The following is a 16,808-nucleotide window of genomic DNA, read 5'->3' as shown; positions in this document are numbered from 1 at the left end:
CTCTTCCCATGTCCTGCTATACATAAGAATATCATCAAAAAATACTGGTAAGTTCTTACACAATTGTTTGTTGAAGATGTGATTCATGCATGATTGGAATGTAGCAAGTGCATTCGTTAATCTGAACAGCATGACCAAGAACTCATAATGCCCATAGTGACAATGAAAGGTCGTCTTTTCCACGTCTTCTTCCCTCATGTGGATTTGATGGTATTCGGAATAACGATCTATTTTCAAAAATAGATTGTGTCATGTAATTCATCTAGCAACTCATCTATCCTTGGAATGAGATATCTATTTTTTTTTTTTTTGGTTCAACGCATGTTAGTCCACACACATGCGCATCGTCTCGTCCTTTTTAACCAGTACCACTAATGATACGAAAGGGCTAGAACTAGGAGGGATCCATCCTTTCTCCAACAGTTCTTGAATCGTCTTTTCGATCTCATCTTTGAATTTCTTGGGATGGCAGTGTGGTTATGACCGGCTTGGATCCTGCTTCCAACTCTATAGTATGTTCAAACCCTCGATGAGGAGGTATGCCAGGAGGGATGTCTATAAAAACTTTATCATGATCACTCAAGATATTCTGGAGATCATCATCCTAGAGAGGTGTTCATTGCCCTTTTGTAGGTTTTGCAAAGACAAAATAGTGTGTAACCCAAGCAACATCAATACGTTGAAAAATTGCCTCCATTTGATGTGCAGAAACTTCCTTTGGACCCTCATATTCCATTCCGCGGAGAACAACCTTCTTTCCATCATCAACAAAAGTGAAGTCCATTCGTTTGAGGCTCTGAGTGTATTTATCAAGTGTCTCCATCCACTGTATGCCTAGAATAACCTCCATATCATTAAGATCCACTATGAAGAAATCCTTGGTCACCGTGTGATTTACCATTGTGATACTTAGTTGAGGAACAAGGTGTGTGATGGCAGCAAGGTTACTCTAGCAACCTTGACTTGGAATCTTGCGTGTGTCTCCGTAGGTAGACCTCTTTGTTTCACCAGAGATGAGTGTATAAATTTTAGAGTGGCTCCGCTATCAAGCATCACCATAACCCTTTGTCCTTGAAGGGTTCTTCGTACATGAAACACCGTGCACCTCGGGCTACCGGCTAGGGCGATAGTTCCTTTGTGTTGTACCAATGCTGCAATTCTTTCTGTACATTTCAAATTAACCATTTTGGTGTCCTGGTGGGGTTGGTTGTCTTCGGAAGTTATATCTTCTTGTTCGTCCTCATCATCAGATACAACCTCAATGTAGTGGATTTTTCCTTTGCTAAGGCATCTGTGCCCAAGTTCCCATGGTCCCTTGCAGTTGAAACATAGTTTCTTCCTTCAAAGCTCTTGCCTGGTAGCTTCGTCCAACAATGGCTTCCTCAATAGAGGATTATTATCTGTCTCTCGGCAGTTTGGAATCTGAGTAACCTCGAGAGGATGATGTTGATGATGATACCATACTCTGTGCCTTCTTAATGGCTTCCGACAGGGTGGCAGAATTGAACCCTTTTATCCAACCTTTTAGTGGTCATGTTAGTCCGTCCATGAAAAGCACTATCCGTCTTCTTTTAGAAATGTCTGTGACCAAAACAAAGAGTTTCTGAAATTTCGCAATATACTAGTCAACCGATCCAATTTGCCTCAATTGTACCAAATCTTTGAAATTGAGTTCTGGATCTTTACCATCAAATCAATCTATTAGTCTTTCAGTGAATTCCGTATAGGTATTTATCTGATCATGCCCTAGTGTGATGGTACCATGATGCCACCATTTATCCGCTACTCCCTCCAACTGTAAGGCTACTAATTTAATTGCTTCTTCTAGCATGGGATTAAGCTGGAAGTAAGTATCCAACTTCATTACCCATGTTTGCACAAATATGGATACAGATCCCTCAAATGGTGGCAGATTTACTTTACTCAACTTCCTCCTGAGATCATCGTTAAAATATCCTCTATTTCTGCCTCTCGAATATCTCATCCTCAGATCTGCGTAATCTTTGTAGGATATATCTTTCTCAAAATTCACATTCTTTCAATCTTCTCTTAGCTGCTCTTCCATTTCTTCAAAGGTCGGCTACTTCTCTCCATGCGGTGCCTCCGTCCGTGGTGGAAAATACGGCATGGAAGGTCGAGAGCATGCTAGATGAGGGTTTGCTTTACCCAACATCGAGTCCGCGCTGTGACCATTTTGTACACCGAATATTTTATTATCCGCTAGCTTCTTGAGAATTTCTTTCATGAGTCGCTGAGTATCATTGATCTATGCCGGATTCTTGGCAAGTTCTCTTAGTAGTGCCACTTGTTTGGCAGCTGTGGGTTCCGGTTTTGCAGCCATTCTATCAATGGAATGGGTTCTTCTCTTTTGGCTATAAACTCATTCATTGTCCATGGGTTGGTAGGATCAAAGCTCTAATACCACTATAATGATCCATTCGTCTCATGTGCCTGATAGCAGTTACTCGTTAGTTCTCTGTGCTTGATGACCAGCTACTCGTTGGTCTCGTGTGCGTAATGGCCAGTTACCCATTGGTCTTGTGTACCAGATGGCCAATTACGCATTGGTCCCGTGTGTTTGATGGCCAGGTACCTGTTGGTCTTGTGTGCCTGATGGCCAGTTACCCATTGGTCCCATGTGCGTGATGGGAAGGTACTCGTTGGTCCCGTGTGCTTGATGGCCAGTTACCCGTTGGTCTCGTGTGCTTGATGACCAGTTACCCATTGGTCCCGTGTGCCTAATAGGCAATGACCTAATGGTCGTACAATATAGTTGAATGGAGTGAATAGTGATGCATGACCTGTTTGGGGTGGACCGTATGATAGCTTGGAATGGAGTACAAACGGTGGTGTTGATTGGTCGTACGGTAGCTTGGGGACCTGTACGGTATGGAGATGTTGTAGTACGGACAAAGATGGCCGTACGGTATGGTAATGTTGTAGCATGAATAGAGATGGCCGTACAGAATGGTAATGCTGCAGCACGGATAGATACACTGTGTGTTGCACCAAACCAAGGGTAGCGGATGGTGTACCGATAAAAGGTGGATTCAATCATGCAACCAAAACTTATAGATTCAAATTCATGAAATAAGGCTAAACAAGAGATTGAACATGAATAATCTTTCAATTAATAATTGCGAAAAGATGGTGCTCTGATTTGCCAAATCGAAGCGAAGTATTACATGCAACGGAATAAGGTGATGGTTGAATCCCACCGAAATCGAACAAGCCAAGTAGGGAAGATCATTCACTTCCGAAATGGCGAACAACAGAGAATCCCAATGGGCATTCGCAGTATAAAGAAATAATCCATAATTGCATGCCTAACGACTACCTACAAGTCGTGCTTAAATAATCATCAGGGAAAGCTTTCTGAGGTTGTACAAAGATAGCTGGCGGATACACAAAACTATGGAAACCAAACAAAAATGGGTCTGAGATATATCAAATCAATCGGCCCATTGACAATAGTTTGATAAATAATTTATTTTATAACGGGAACATTACACTTTCATTAAATGATCGCTTGAGAAAATTGTCCAAATGATCAGTAATATCCCTCTAACAATTTAGATTTAGTTTTCATTTGAAGATTTGGCTTTTTAACTTGCGCTGCCAACTCATCATCTATACTTGATGTTATTGATTCTAAGACGACCTTTCCATCATTATTAGGATGTTACTTTTCACGTTTTAAAGGTGGCTATCCCATCAATCATTGATTATACTTCTCGACGCTGTTTTTCAACATTGAAACTCATTTAAACCTCTTCGAAACTTCATACAAAGTGGTTTGGATACAGCCTGCAACTCATTTGGTAGGTCCACCTGCAAAACAAGCGTTAGTCCAAAATTCTTCAATGGAATTGGTTTGAACTCTTTTGAACTTCGGTACAAAGTGGTTTGGACTGGTTCAAAAGACTTGGTCATAGCTATTATACAATCCATTTAGTCCTATACACCTAGAATGACACATGGACCTTTGAAGGGATCAATATAACTCATGAAGGGCACACTCGGTGGGGTGAGACGAAAAAGAGGCGAGACAATAAGGGTTTGAAAACTCTAACTCGGAAAAGAGAAATGAAAGAGAAGATGTATATAAATGGTGACTCGGCTCTGACTAGGAACTGCGTGCATGAGGTGCACAGAGAACTCAGATCACTGGAAACTTAAACTAGCAAGAAGGGAAAGAAACAAACCACAAGACCCAAAACCAAAAAAGAAAGGGGAAGACTAACTATTATATACAGGAGAAGAACTCGAGAGAAGCATTACAGCTTGAATAATTTCAGGTCCTGCCCATTATAGGTAAAAGGCAGGGGAGTACCATCCGGATAGGCCAAACGGAAGGCATTTGAATCAATCACTTCTGAAATAATGAAAGGACCTTTCCACAAAGAACCGAATTTCCCATGCGCCCCCTTTGGTTCTCTTCTTCTGTCCCACAATAAGACCTCATCTCCTTTCATGAAATTATGACCTCAAGCTCTCATGTCGAAAATCTGTTTGACCTTCATCTGATGTTCAGTGATATGATCTGCCTATTTGTCTTTCTCTTCTTTGAGTTTGGTGAGGTACACTACTCTTTTCTCCAAAGAGTTTTGGAAAAGTGGATCTTCAATCACCGATTGTAGTTTTGGAGCTGACAGTTCCAAAGGTAAAGACACTTGTGCTCCTACTCCATAGACCAGTTCAAAAGGTGCCATTCCTATAGCTCTTTTTGGTGTAATCCTATTGGCCTGTAAAGCTTCATACAATTTCTTGTGCCAATTACGAACATTGTCATTCACCAGTTTCTTCATTATTGCAATCAGATTTTTATTGCTAGACTCCACCTGTCCGTTTCTTGAGGGAAGTAATCTGAAGAGTGGGCCAGGGATATTCCATGTTCATAACAGAACATTGAAATCTCTTCAGAGGAAAAGTATGTAGTGTTGTCTGTAACTACTATCTGAGGTATCTCGAACTTGACGAATATGAAGTTCATCAAAAAATCACATACTACCTAGGAATTGACCTTCTTCGTGGGGATCGCCTCTACCCATTTGGTAAAACAGTCAGTTGTCGTCAAAATATAAACATGACCAGCACTAGATGGTAGGTTCAAAGGTCCAATGAAGTCTATGCCCCACTGTTTAAATGGTTCATCTATTACCACAGGTTTTAGGGGTAAGGCTGCAAGCTGAGGATGACTGGTGAATAGCTTACATTTCTCACAGTTTTTGACATAGAGGTAGCTATCTTTGAACATCCCTGGCCAATAGAAACAGTTTCTGAGGATTTTAAAAGCTATTACTGTGGAGGAAAAATGTCCACCGCAAGCATCAGCATGATAAAGTTTCAACAAATTTTCTTGCTGCTTGTTGTCAACACATCTAAAGAAGGTGCCATCCTCCTGTTTTATACAATACCTCCTGTTTTAGGAATTGAGTTGAATTTAAACAGTTTTAAAGGCAGTGTGAGCAATTGAATTGAACTTGAACAACATTAATATGGGGAATGGACTGAATTAACAATCATGGATCCCAGTGTATAACATGCCACAGAAGGATTCTCCCTTACTGGATCACTTTAAAGTTCAATTCATTTTATAATTATTTTAATTTCTTCAACACTCATAATTGCTTTTTAAAAATGCAACACTTAAAGCATGACACTTAAAAGTAGAATAGTTTATAATTAGCTAAAAAAATTACGGCCACAGGATGAGGAAATTGTTGCTGACACCTGACTCAGCATGAGGCTTAAAAGGATAGTAGTTTATTATTAGCTTTTAAGTTTTATAGACACACTAAACAAGTCTTGCCGAGTCTAATCCACAATGGAAATTGAGTGGAGAATAGTTTATTATCAGCTAAATTGTTTACAGCCGAAAGAAAATAATCAACTCTTGAACCTTTGAATTGGACAAACATCAATATATTTCACCCTTCCAAAAGTGAGAACCTTGATTGATCTGCAACCCTCACAAAATCTGATTATGAGTGTATCATCAAAATTGTCGGCACCAAATCCTTGATGCAAGCTATATTGATAATTAAGTCAAAGGAAAATGTCTGAGAGAAGAAAGCTATAAAGTCTATGTATCTGTGTTGGTTGAATGACAACTTGCTGTGACATAGTAATGAATTCGTTTGCTGCAAAAAGTAAGTTTTTATCTTCAATTTTTCATTTCATATATGTAAAATTTTATATCAGAACATCTTGATCTTGCCCTGACCTCATAATTCAATCTCAATATTATAGATTGGAGCAACAGAGAAGTTTGCCAAGGTTATTGACTTCTTAAGAAGGCAACTACACAGGGACGCTCTTGTAATTGCTACTCCAAAATCATATGCTTTGTAACTACCAATTCATTGGAGATAAGCTTTAAAGTTTCAGGGAATGTCTGAATAGGGTAGGCCATCAGTAATTATGTTTACATCCATTTATCAAAGAAGTTGTATAAATGTTATTTTGAAAGTCTTTTCTAGGGAGGTGTTAGTATCAACAAGGTACTTTTGTATGATTCTATACTTCTTAGTGTTGTTTTATTTTTATGAATATGTGATTATAGAGAGGTTCTTGTTTATTGTTAAAATCATTAATTTATTGATTTCACTTGGGTTTCCAGTTTGTGTATATCAACAGTGCCTTCTCTCCCAATCCTGATGGTACGGTCATTGATTTATATGATGTAAGCCTATTCTTCCATCTCTTTTACCTGTAGCCATTTATTTCATGCATTATTCTACTTAAATTATGAACTTTTTTGCCACTATTTATGAGCACTTTTTCATAATTACCAAAGATCTTACCCTACAACCTTTTCCATAATGCCAAACTTGAACATCTTCACTTATTTCTCTGCCTTGGATGATTACTAACATGTGTATTTAATTTGAGATTGTTTTTTTTTGAATCATGTTACATTACACAATACTGAACTGCCATTTAAGGATCCATATGAGAGCATTTGGTCTATATTGGTAAAAATTTGGCAGTTTGTCTGTATGATGTAGGCAGGGGCAATAGAAGTGAAAGCTTGGTAGAAGAAGGTAGAGTCTCTCAGGTTCAATTGTTCTTGTGGTCTAGGAGGTTTTGTTGTTTGATTGTTATCGATGGTATTCAACATTGTTTGGTAGTTTGGTAGAATATGAAGTCATGAGATCCTAACGATTGGCCTTGGTCAAGTCCTAGGTTAAGGAATTAACCGTAAATTGAAATATAATTGATAAAGGAAATTCTTGCATGTAGTAGATCTGAATAGTTTCAAATGAAAGATAAAATCACCTTTGAGGATGCAATTGCATTTGATGTGTGATCAAACAAAGACGATGCAGTGTAGGGAAGGGGATCTAGCAAAAGGTTGTCTCAAACAGTCACTTAAGTCAGTTGAAGCACAAAATTGTTTCTCTTTGCATTAGAGAATTTCAGGTTCAATTGTTCCTGTGGTCTAGGAGGTTTTTTTGTTTGATTGTTATGGATGGTATTTAACATTGTTTGGTTGTTTGGTAGAATATGAAGTTATGAGATCCTAAAGATTGGCCTTGGTCAAGCCCTGGGTTAAGGAATTAACCGTATTGAAATATAATTGATAAAGGAAATTCTTGCATGTAGTAGATCTAATAATTTCAAATGAAAGATAAAATCACCTTCGAAGATGCAATTGCATTTGATGTTTGATCAAACAAAGACGATGCAGTGTAGGGAAGGGGGTCTAGCAAAAGGCTGTCTCAAACAGTCACTCAAGTCAGTTGAAGCACAAAATTGTTTCTATTTGCATTAATCTGGATACCTCTGTCTTTTCAAATTTCAAACACTTATAAACATGGTAAAAGGAAGAAATAATGGTTACACAGATCAGAAGCCAGCCAAATAACAGTTTATGACTTTGATGTATAAACTGCGAATTAAAATCATTTTTTTTATCTTTTCATTTTTCTGCCCTATTCTATTTGTAGCCTTCTGTTCTGACTTATGGCTTTTATTTTCATTTTTATAAGTATTGCTTTATATTCTTGATCAAGCTCCCCCTGTATTTCCTGTTGGATGCTGACGAAAGAATCTTAATTGATTTGTATGTCCACAGTCAACTACCAAATAATTCTCCAATGAATCCAAGATGTCAGCTTGGACTCCAAATGTCACCATCCAACTTCCACAATCACTAGCAAATAATGAAAGCATCCACCGAAAAGAATATGAATAGTTTCCACTTTAAAGGACTGAAAGACATGGCAGAAAACTAGAAATCAACAGCTGAGCCATAACGATTTGCTGATCCTCAAGTGGAGCAATGGCTGCACATGAGACTGCTGCACATTTGTTTGGCATTAATTCTTTTACCAACAGTGATTATAATTACCTGATCAAGTCAACCAAGTTTATGATCTATCATAAAAGGCCTGTAACATATTATCGTGCCCACTTCCCAATGTATTTGTAGCGATTTCCTGTATGCATATAGCATTTCCCAAACACTGGTCGCAGTCTCCAGGGTGCCTTTACTACATGTCATGCCCCCTGTCTTAATAAAAATCAAATATGAATAAATAAATAAATAATCAAATTAGCTGAATTTAATGAAAGGTCAAAAGATATGTAATGAAGAGTTGTGGCTCCCTCAAAATAAGATATAAAAGGGAGGAGAGTTCATTTGAAAGGGGATACAGAGGAAGGAAGAAGAAGAGAGCAGGAACTAAAGAAGGATTAATGGAAGAAGAAAGGAATGTGAAGAAAATAAGTGACTCTTTTAAATGACAACAATGATGAAGGTGTGCGACTCTTTGGAAGGGTTGTAATTAGAAGGTTATGACTGTTCAAAAGGGTTGTAACTTTCTGAAAGGGTTGTGGTTTTTCAAAAGATGGACAATTATGAAGAGTTCCGACTCTTGCCAAAATGCAGACATGAAGAATAGGTGTGACCTCTCCCTCACATGGGAAGAAGGATCAAATGGAAGGAGGAAGAAAGGAGTAGAAGAGATTTAGACCAGATTTAGAGCAGAAGTATTAGGAGGTATTTAAAATAAGAATGGAGAAGGAAATAAGAAGATAAGATATGAAGATCTAGAAGAAGAATATATGCAGATCTTAAATGGGATATGTACATATCTGAAAAGTAGTAAAGACATATTTGAGAAGTGAGAGAGAGAAGTGAAATGGGCAGTAATTGTCAAACATATATAATCTTTTCATAACGAAAGGGTGTGACCCTTTCATAAGGGCATTTACAAATGAAAGGGTGAGACTCCTTGCACTTGAAGGGGATATAAAAGAGAAGAACTTCATTGGAGAAGTATAGGAAGCCAAGCATGGAAGATCCAAGAAACACAACCGAGATTACAAGAGAACCATCAACATACACAAGGAAATAATCATCGAATAGAAACAAAGAAGGAAAAGTACGGACAACAATCAATAGAATAGATTGCCTGTGATATTTGTTATGAGTATCTGATATTCATGACATAATAATCGTTACTGCTCAGTGCATATAATTAATACTTGTGAATGCTTATATTACTCGCAACAAACATCCATATAGTATCATACTTCTAAGATAGGATGCACTGTGCTTATATTTAGATAATTGCTAATTCGTATCTATAGTTTGATAAATGGACTTGTGGAATATGCGAAATGGGTAGAATAGAACATGTATTTATATTTTTAATCACATTAAATTAATACCTCGCAAGATAGGTAAGTTTTGTGGTGGAATGGGCCATGCTACATCATACAAAGGTGGAATTGGCCATGGTACATCATACAAAGCCAAGGGATAAGTCCTTGGGGGCAATGGACTGGAGCTACATCATACAAAGGCAAGGGGAGAAGGCCTGCGATGGAATGGGCATGAGCGACATCATATAGAGGCACTATTTGTGAAGGATGGTCCATATGGATGGGATGTAATTTCAATAAGGGAGAATAGTGAGGCCTCACTAGGTACACTACCTCATGAAGCATGAGACCAAGAGGAACAAGAGATTCTGCTCTTGGGCCTAGGGTCAAGTTAAGAGTGCCCTATTGTATTCCTTACCCCAACTCATATGAAATAATTATTGTGATCCCTAATCATATGGGGTGAGTAGGGTAGAGTAATATGTATTGTTTATGTTGCCAAATCTCTAGGTTACGGTTATACATTAATTTATTTATCGATTTGTAAGCTTAAGACTGATTATATTATACTAATGATATAATTAGTTTATATAAATATATGTGCACTTATTTCTTATTGGTGATTGCAAGACCTAAATTAGGATTTTTCTTGTTAAAAGGCAATTTAATTGGTAGAGTTATATTTCTAGCCATCGTATTAATCTGTTTTTAATGGAATTTGTGATTCAAGTGCAAGAATTAGGGCAATACCAAAAAGATGACATTGCACAACATTATAAGATACTTGGAGTAGTCTTCAAGTACCTATAACTCATTCTAGAGTACCTATGGCTACCTCCTATACGACCTATGACGCACTATAGAATACCCAAAACAACTTATTTGACACATACTTATAGCAACTTGCAATAGTGCTTTGAGATGCATGTCCAATGAAAAACCTTCCAAACAAAACAATCAAACTTAAAAGAGCACATGATCCATTTAATCATAAACTAATATTTTCTTTGGTGGCACAAAATTGTTTGTGGACCCAAATGCCTTTTTAAAAATGCTAGATTAACTTTTTAATGCGATCAATGATGTTGGCACGAAATGCTCTCCAACTCCACATGAAGAGTTTTTAACCTAGAGCTATGAACCATTGAGGCCACAAATGGGAGACCTCATCCCCTTATTACAAAGTTGATGCCCTATTGGAATACTTTTAGTGTTTTTAGTATCTTGTTATATTTAGCTTGTTCTTCTAGAACTTTAATTAATGGTCATTTAGGCCTTTTTTAGTTTTTTTAGTTTAATTTATGTTTACACTATGCTATAAGTAGTGTTTGGAAAATAAAGAGATAATTGTTATCAGAATCATTATCCCATTTTTAACAATTTCATGGTATCAGAGCAGTTGAGTTTCTTTGGGTGAATTCTTTTGAAGGTGAATTTTGAAATTAACTTTTCAAAAAAATTTATGCAATCCGGTTAAACCTGTTAGGGTTTATTGCATATTCTTGTAAGTGTTTTTTTGTTTCAGCAGGATAAACCACCAAATTGTGTCAGACAATATTTTGGCCTGCCCCTACGATTTTGTTTGGAGTGGAGTTTTTTTTAAGGCATAAACCATTTTTTCTTGCATACAACAGCCTTCCAAGTCCAAGGTTAAAGATTTCTCACACCCAATTTGTTTATAATTTGTGATACAATTTTTCACAGTTCCACATCACCAGGGCGTGTAGGTTTGTGTTTTTTTTCACTAGTAGCTGCAAGGAACTTTTTGGTTATTTGGTTGTTAGTGGTCATTGGCCTATTTTTGGCAATATTCTCAACCTGCATTTACGAGTGTCCATATTTCTGTATGCATGCATTTTTTTAGTTTTGTTGTTTTTTGTTATGTGCACTAGTGTAATGTCCCCTACTCAAGGACTATCAATTTTAAAGAAACAATGAATAGCTCATAATAAATTTGACAGTTAACAAATGATTCCTTTTTCATTCTTAACATGCCAACCTTAAGAGGGATGGGAAATTCCCATGTCACAAGGTGCTAGACAACAATCTACAAGTAGGCTTCCTTTAGGCATTGGGATTGTATGCTTGTACCCATCTCAAAATTGACCCTCAAGGCATTGGAAATACATTTCCTTAATCATCTTGGAATTCACTTATCTTGTTAGGCTTTATTCTTCCTCTCTCAAATTGACATGAACCTATCATCTTAAGGGATTATAATAACTGATAAAGGAATAGATTGACGACATTCTAATTCTTTGATATATTCAAATGATCCATATAAATCTATTAATTATCATTATGAGATGTATATATACTTCTATATGTACATGTCTTGGTATGACCCTAATTGTAATTGACTGGGTTCTATTAGTATATATATTATATATTGATATCCCATTTAATATCCTACATTTATGAAATACAGCTTGCACATATGTATATGTATCCCAATACCATATCTATATCACCTCTCTAAAAACATTATATCCATAAATTTTTATCTCTATAGTCGTTTCCCCTTATCAATAGTAAAAATATTATATACCTAAGTTGGTCATTGCTATTAGTATCTCTTTCTGCTTTTTCTTCCTTATATATTTTCCTTATTATCCTCTCATGTCTGCACTTATGTCTTTGCCTGTCATCAACTCTATATTGTTGAAATTCTGATTACTTTCAGATTATGTATGTATATTCTTTTTTTTTCAAGAGGAAGATTTGGTCTTCCTTTTTATACATTCTTAGTGCCCTTCACCATGTTAGTGTAGTTTTTTATTTCCTAGTAGGTTATTTATTTTTCTCTATATTGCTAGGTTTTTCCTACACTTTTAATAATCTCACTTAGGTTAATAAAGCATGTCTTATTAGGGGAATGGTTGTGAGGTGTCACTTTCTTACATGTGAGCATCCATTAACTATCTTGGGAAGATACTTTGCTATCTTTAGTCCAATAGATGGTTGCTTCTCATTGGTCGGTGTTACCATAGATGGAAAACTCGCCGAGTACTCGGCGAGTTTTTAAAACTCGCCGAGTTTCCTAGCTCGGCGAGTTTTTAACCAGTTAACTCGCCGATTTAAAAACTCGGCAAACTGGTAAAAACTCGCCGAGTAATCGGCGAGTAGTCGGCAAAAACTCGGCGAGTTTTTCCTAAAAACTCGCGGTTTACTGGTGAACGCGGCCTGTGAGGATTTAAGCGGCAGTGAGTGTGTTTTTTCTCATTCTTTCTTGTATTTGCATTGTTTAGAACCTTGAGGAGTGAAGAGAAGAAGGTTTGGAGGCATTCTTGGCTGATTGCAAGTGATTCAAGGCGGATTTGAGTGGATTGTAGAGGATTCTAACCGATTTTAGAAGACAAATTTCTTTCCAGGTATGTTCATCTTATCATAGTTTGAAAACTTTTTATAGTTTTATAACAAATGTTCTTTTGTTTTTGTTGTTTTTTGTAAATGTTTTCAAATCATTTAAAATCATTTTGAATCATTTGAAACCCTAGCTTCTAAGGATATGGTTGAAGTTTGTTGTTTGCTAAGGATATGGTTCAAGTTTGAAGTTTGAATCATTTGAAACCCTAGCTTCTAAGTTCTAACTTTGTTTATTCATTTCTCTATATATTTATGTGTAGGGCAACGGTCAACCATTAAAAAAATGACAAACCCACAAGAAGAGTGGCCACAAACACCATGCCCATCTGGATATATAGGCACTCGACCTAAAAATGCAAGAGATAAGGCATGGCGGTATGCCTATGAAGCTCCAAATCCAAATGATATTGGGAAGGTGATATGCATTCCCTGTGAGAGAATTATTTCTGGAGGCATAAACCGCCTCAAATACCACCTTGCAGGCATAAAGAAACATGACTCAAATCCTTGTCTCAAGGTAACTGATGAAGAAAAAAGATTCATCCATGCCCTACTTGCAGCTGCTGAAGAGAAAAAATTGAATAGGGAGAGGGCAAAAATAGCTATGAGGGCAGCCATAGCTGAATCTGAAGGAGCTCCTTTTGATATGCAAGAGGAAGAAGAAGCACTTGAGAACATACCCGGATCTCTTCGTGGCCCACGGATCCGCAAACAAAATTTCTCTTTTACCGGTTCCACTTCTTCTACATCTCCTACTTCTTCATCATCACCATCTAGATCCCCATCAGGGATAGGTGGTTATTTTGTGCCCAGGAACACACCTGGAGCACAGCCATCATTAGAGGGCACTGCATGGTTTAAGGAGGTGCATGAGCAAACTGATATTGCAGCAGCTGATTTTTGGTTTTTCAACAATATCTCAATGAATGCCGCTGATAGTCCCTATTGGGTCAATATGGTGAATGCAATGACAATATCAGGCAAAGGGTACAAGCCGCCTAATCGCAAGGATATGAGTGGAAGGTTAGTATTTTACTATTTAGTAATTGTAAATAATTGAGATTCACTTTAGTTCATTGTTATATTTTAAATCTTAATTGTTATAACTTATTTCCTAATTTTTTACTAACACTTACACTTTATTTAATATTACACTTAAATTTTGTAGGTTGCTTGACAAAGCGGTTGGTAGGGCAAGATTGTTGATAGAAGACCAAAAGAAAGAGTGGAAGAAGTATGGCTGCACCATTTTATCTGATGGGTGGACAGATGGAAGAAGTAGAACCATTATTAACTTCTTGATTGCTTGCAAAGATGATGTGGTGTTTTGGAAATCTGTCGATGCCTCCAACAAAGTGAAAAATGCAGCCACATTGGCTTTAATGTTGGAGAATGTTGTCATGGAGGTGGGAATAGAGAATGTGGTGCAAATAATCACAGATAATGCAGCAGCATATGTGGCAGCAGGTAGATTTAATTTTTTATATTTTAATCAATATGAATCATGAATGTAATGCTATGGTATTATTCAATTTAGATTTGATGTAATTTGTAAATACTAAATATGGAAAGTTTGTTACTGATTATTGATTTTTTGCTAATCTTTTAGGTAGAATCCTCCAAGAGAGGCATCCCACACTTTTTTGGTCACCTTGTGCAGCACATGTCCTTGACCTTCTTTTGGAGGACATAGGAAAACTTGATTGGGTGAGTCCAGTTGTGGAAGATGCTAGGCGAGTCACGAAATATATCTATAATCACCCATGGGTTCTCAGTTTGATGAGAAAAGCCACTAAAGGCAAAGATTTGATGAGACCTGCTATGACAAGGTTTGCAACGGTCTTCTTGACGTTGCAAAGTATTCTTGACCACATATTGGCTTTGAAGCAAATGTTTGTGTGTGCTGATTGGGTTGCTTCACCTTACTCAAAGAAGCCCGAAGGAGAAGCTGTGGCACGAATAGTCTTTGATGATAGCTTTTTTGCAAAGGCTAAGGAGATTGTGGAGGTAACTTCATTATATTTTTAGACTTTTAGTTTATTCAAGTTTCATTTTCAATTCATAACTTACTATGTTATTAACTAATTTGTATTTTTCAAATTTCAAATGTAGATGTCTCTGCCCCTGGTTCTAGTCTTGCGCACATGTGATGGGCAGCAATCCCCAATGGGAGGTCTTTATGAGGCCATGGATAGGGCGAAAGAGGCTGTTAGAAGTTACTATCACGGGGACAGTCTCAGATTTGACCCCATTTGGGAAATAATTGATAGGAGGTGGAACAATATGCTCCACCAACCTATTCATGCAGCAGGCTACTTCCTCAATCCCAAATTCAGGTATTATGATAATTGATTGTCCTTGAAGTTGGGATTTTAATAAGTCTTTATTTTACTTTACTTTTTAAGGTTGTGTAGTAAGACTTGATATCATTTTCTATTTGTTTTAGGGCTGATGATTCCTACTCAGATCCTAATGGAGAGGTCATGGAAGGTCTCTCTAAATGCATTGAGAGAATGATATCAAGTGAAGAGGAGAGAGACCTTATTGTGACCGAACAACAAATCTATGTGGAATCAAGGGGTCCTTTGTTCTCTTCTATGCTAGCAAAGAGAGCAAGATCTACTCAAGCACCAGGTAAAGCGTCAAACATTAAAACTTTTGCTAATTGATAAGTTGTGCTTCTAATTTTGTTTTTTATTGCTTTATAACTTTTTAAATTTTGTTTTGCAGATGCTTGGTGGGCAAGTTGGGGTGGCAATACCCCCAATTTAAGGAAATTTGCTCTCAGAGTCCTATCCCAACCTTGTAGCTCATCCCATTGTGAGCGCAATTGGAGCTTATTTGAGTCCATCCATACAAAGAAAAGAAACAGAATGACTCAAAAACGGCTTAATGACCTTGTTTATGTGCACTATAATCTTAAGTTGCGCATAAAAAAGTCACAACTCTTAGAACTACCTGGTCCGCTTGATCTAGATGAGATAGATCCTTATTCTGATTGGACAGCACAGGAGCCAAGTCCATTGTTTACACCAGATGAGATCGCTGATTTGGAGAGGCAGGCCATGGAGGGGGAGGTTGACACTGATTTTCAGTTCACTATGGATGACATTGAGGATGAGGACGAGGATGATGATGATTCAGGCGAGGATCAGACATTACCATTAGGAGGAGATGCATCCTCTTCCAGGACGCCGAGCCAGTCAGTAGGGACGTCGAGCGAGGGGGCACAGCCACAGAGTTCACAGTCACGCAGCTCACGCCCTATCCCAGTGCGGGGCACTTCTTCTAGGACTAGACCCCCTCGCTTTCCTGCTAGTGCAAGTGGAAAGAGGAAGATGTGATTGGCATTGTCACATTGTATTGATGTATTTAGACTTTTAGTATTTACTTCTAGTTTGACAGATTGAAACTATTTAGTAATTTACTATTTTGCTTCCTACCATGAGCATTCTGCATGAGAATGCAATTTTGTACGCATTATGCATTTATATATATCTAAACTTTGTTTCTTTCTTTTGTATTGTCTTTAATTAACTTATTAGATGCATCTTCTCATTAAATTTTGCAAAATAAATGTATTTTTAATTAAATTTCAGCGGTTTTTTAGGTTCCCGAGTTTTTCCCGAGTTTTTTTTTTAAATCGCCGAGTTTTTCCCGATTAAACTTTTGGGGGGCTTGGTGAGTTTTTGCATTTGGCGAGTTTTCCAACTATGGGTGTTACCACCTCTTCCCTCTTCCTAGCCTATATAAGCATGCTACCTGACTTCTATTTGCATATCTTGTTTTTGCATCCTCTTAATGCTATTTTTCTCTAGCATTTGCAT

At 37.4% G+C, this 16,808-nt stretch overlaps 2 protein-coding genes across 12 annotated transcripts in view; both read left to right on the top strand.

Annotated features, from left to right (window-relative positions):
- Nucleotides 1-16,808, top strand: part of LOC149572475 (ubiquitin-like protein ATG12) — a 143,267-nt gene that overhangs the window by 52,823 nt on the left and 73,636 nt on the right. For 7 of the 11 annotated variants that reach the window (XM_089813625.1, XM_089813628.1, XM_089813627.1 and 4 more), the window contains exons 3-4: nucleotides 6,253-6,321; nucleotides 6,623-6,685. In XM_089813625.1, the coding sequence (XP_089669751.1) occupies nucleotides 6,253-6,321; nucleotides 6,623-6,685 (132 nt within the window). Of the gene's footprint in view, nucleotides 1-6,252; nucleotides 6,407-6,622; nucleotides 6,686-16,808 lie in introns of all 11 variants that reach the window. The other 4 variants (XR_016359923.1, XR_016359925.1, XR_016359922.1 and 1 more) reach the window with 1 other exon arrangement.
- Nucleotides 12,606-16,498, top strand: LOC149572477 (uncharacterized). Its single transcript, XM_089813623.1, has 6 exons — nucleotides 12,606-14,004; nucleotides 14,150-14,448; nucleotides 14,591-14,988; nucleotides 15,094-15,317; nucleotides 15,428-15,615; nucleotides 15,712-16,498. The coding sequence occupies exons 1-6, from the start codon at nucleotides 13,265-13,267 to the stop codon at nucleotides 16,323-16,325; spliced, it is 2,463 nt and encodes an 820-aa protein (XP_089669749.1). The 5' UTR covers nucleotides 12,606-13,264; the 3' UTR covers nucleotides 16,326-16,498.

The sequence above is a fragment of the Cupressus sempervirens genome, chromosome 2 (genome assembly GCF_028749045.1).
Source record: "Cupressus sempervirens isolate cs-2001-9-10 chromosome 2, ASM2874904v1, whole genome shotgun sequence".
In the NCBI taxonomy this organism is placed as follows: Eukaryota; Viridiplantae; Streptophyta; class Pinopsida; order Cupressales; family Cupressaceae; genus Cupressus; species Cupressus sempervirens.
Note: the sequence above shows the minus strand (reverse complement) of the source record. Positions and strands in the feature narration are given on the sequence as shown.

Coding starts and splice junctions, on each gene's coding strand:
- LOC149572477 (XM_089813623.1), top strand. CDS start 13,265: ATGACAAACCCACAAGAAGAGTGGCCACAAACACCATGCCCATCTGGA. Junction 14,989..15,093: donor AGGCTAAGGAGATTGTGGAG/GTAACTTCATTA, acceptor TTTCAAATGTAG/ATGTCTCTGCCCCTGGTTCT. Junction 15,318..15,427: donor TTCCTCAATCCCAAATTCAG/GTATTATGATAA, acceptor TATTTGTTTTAG/GGCTGATGATTCCTACTCAG.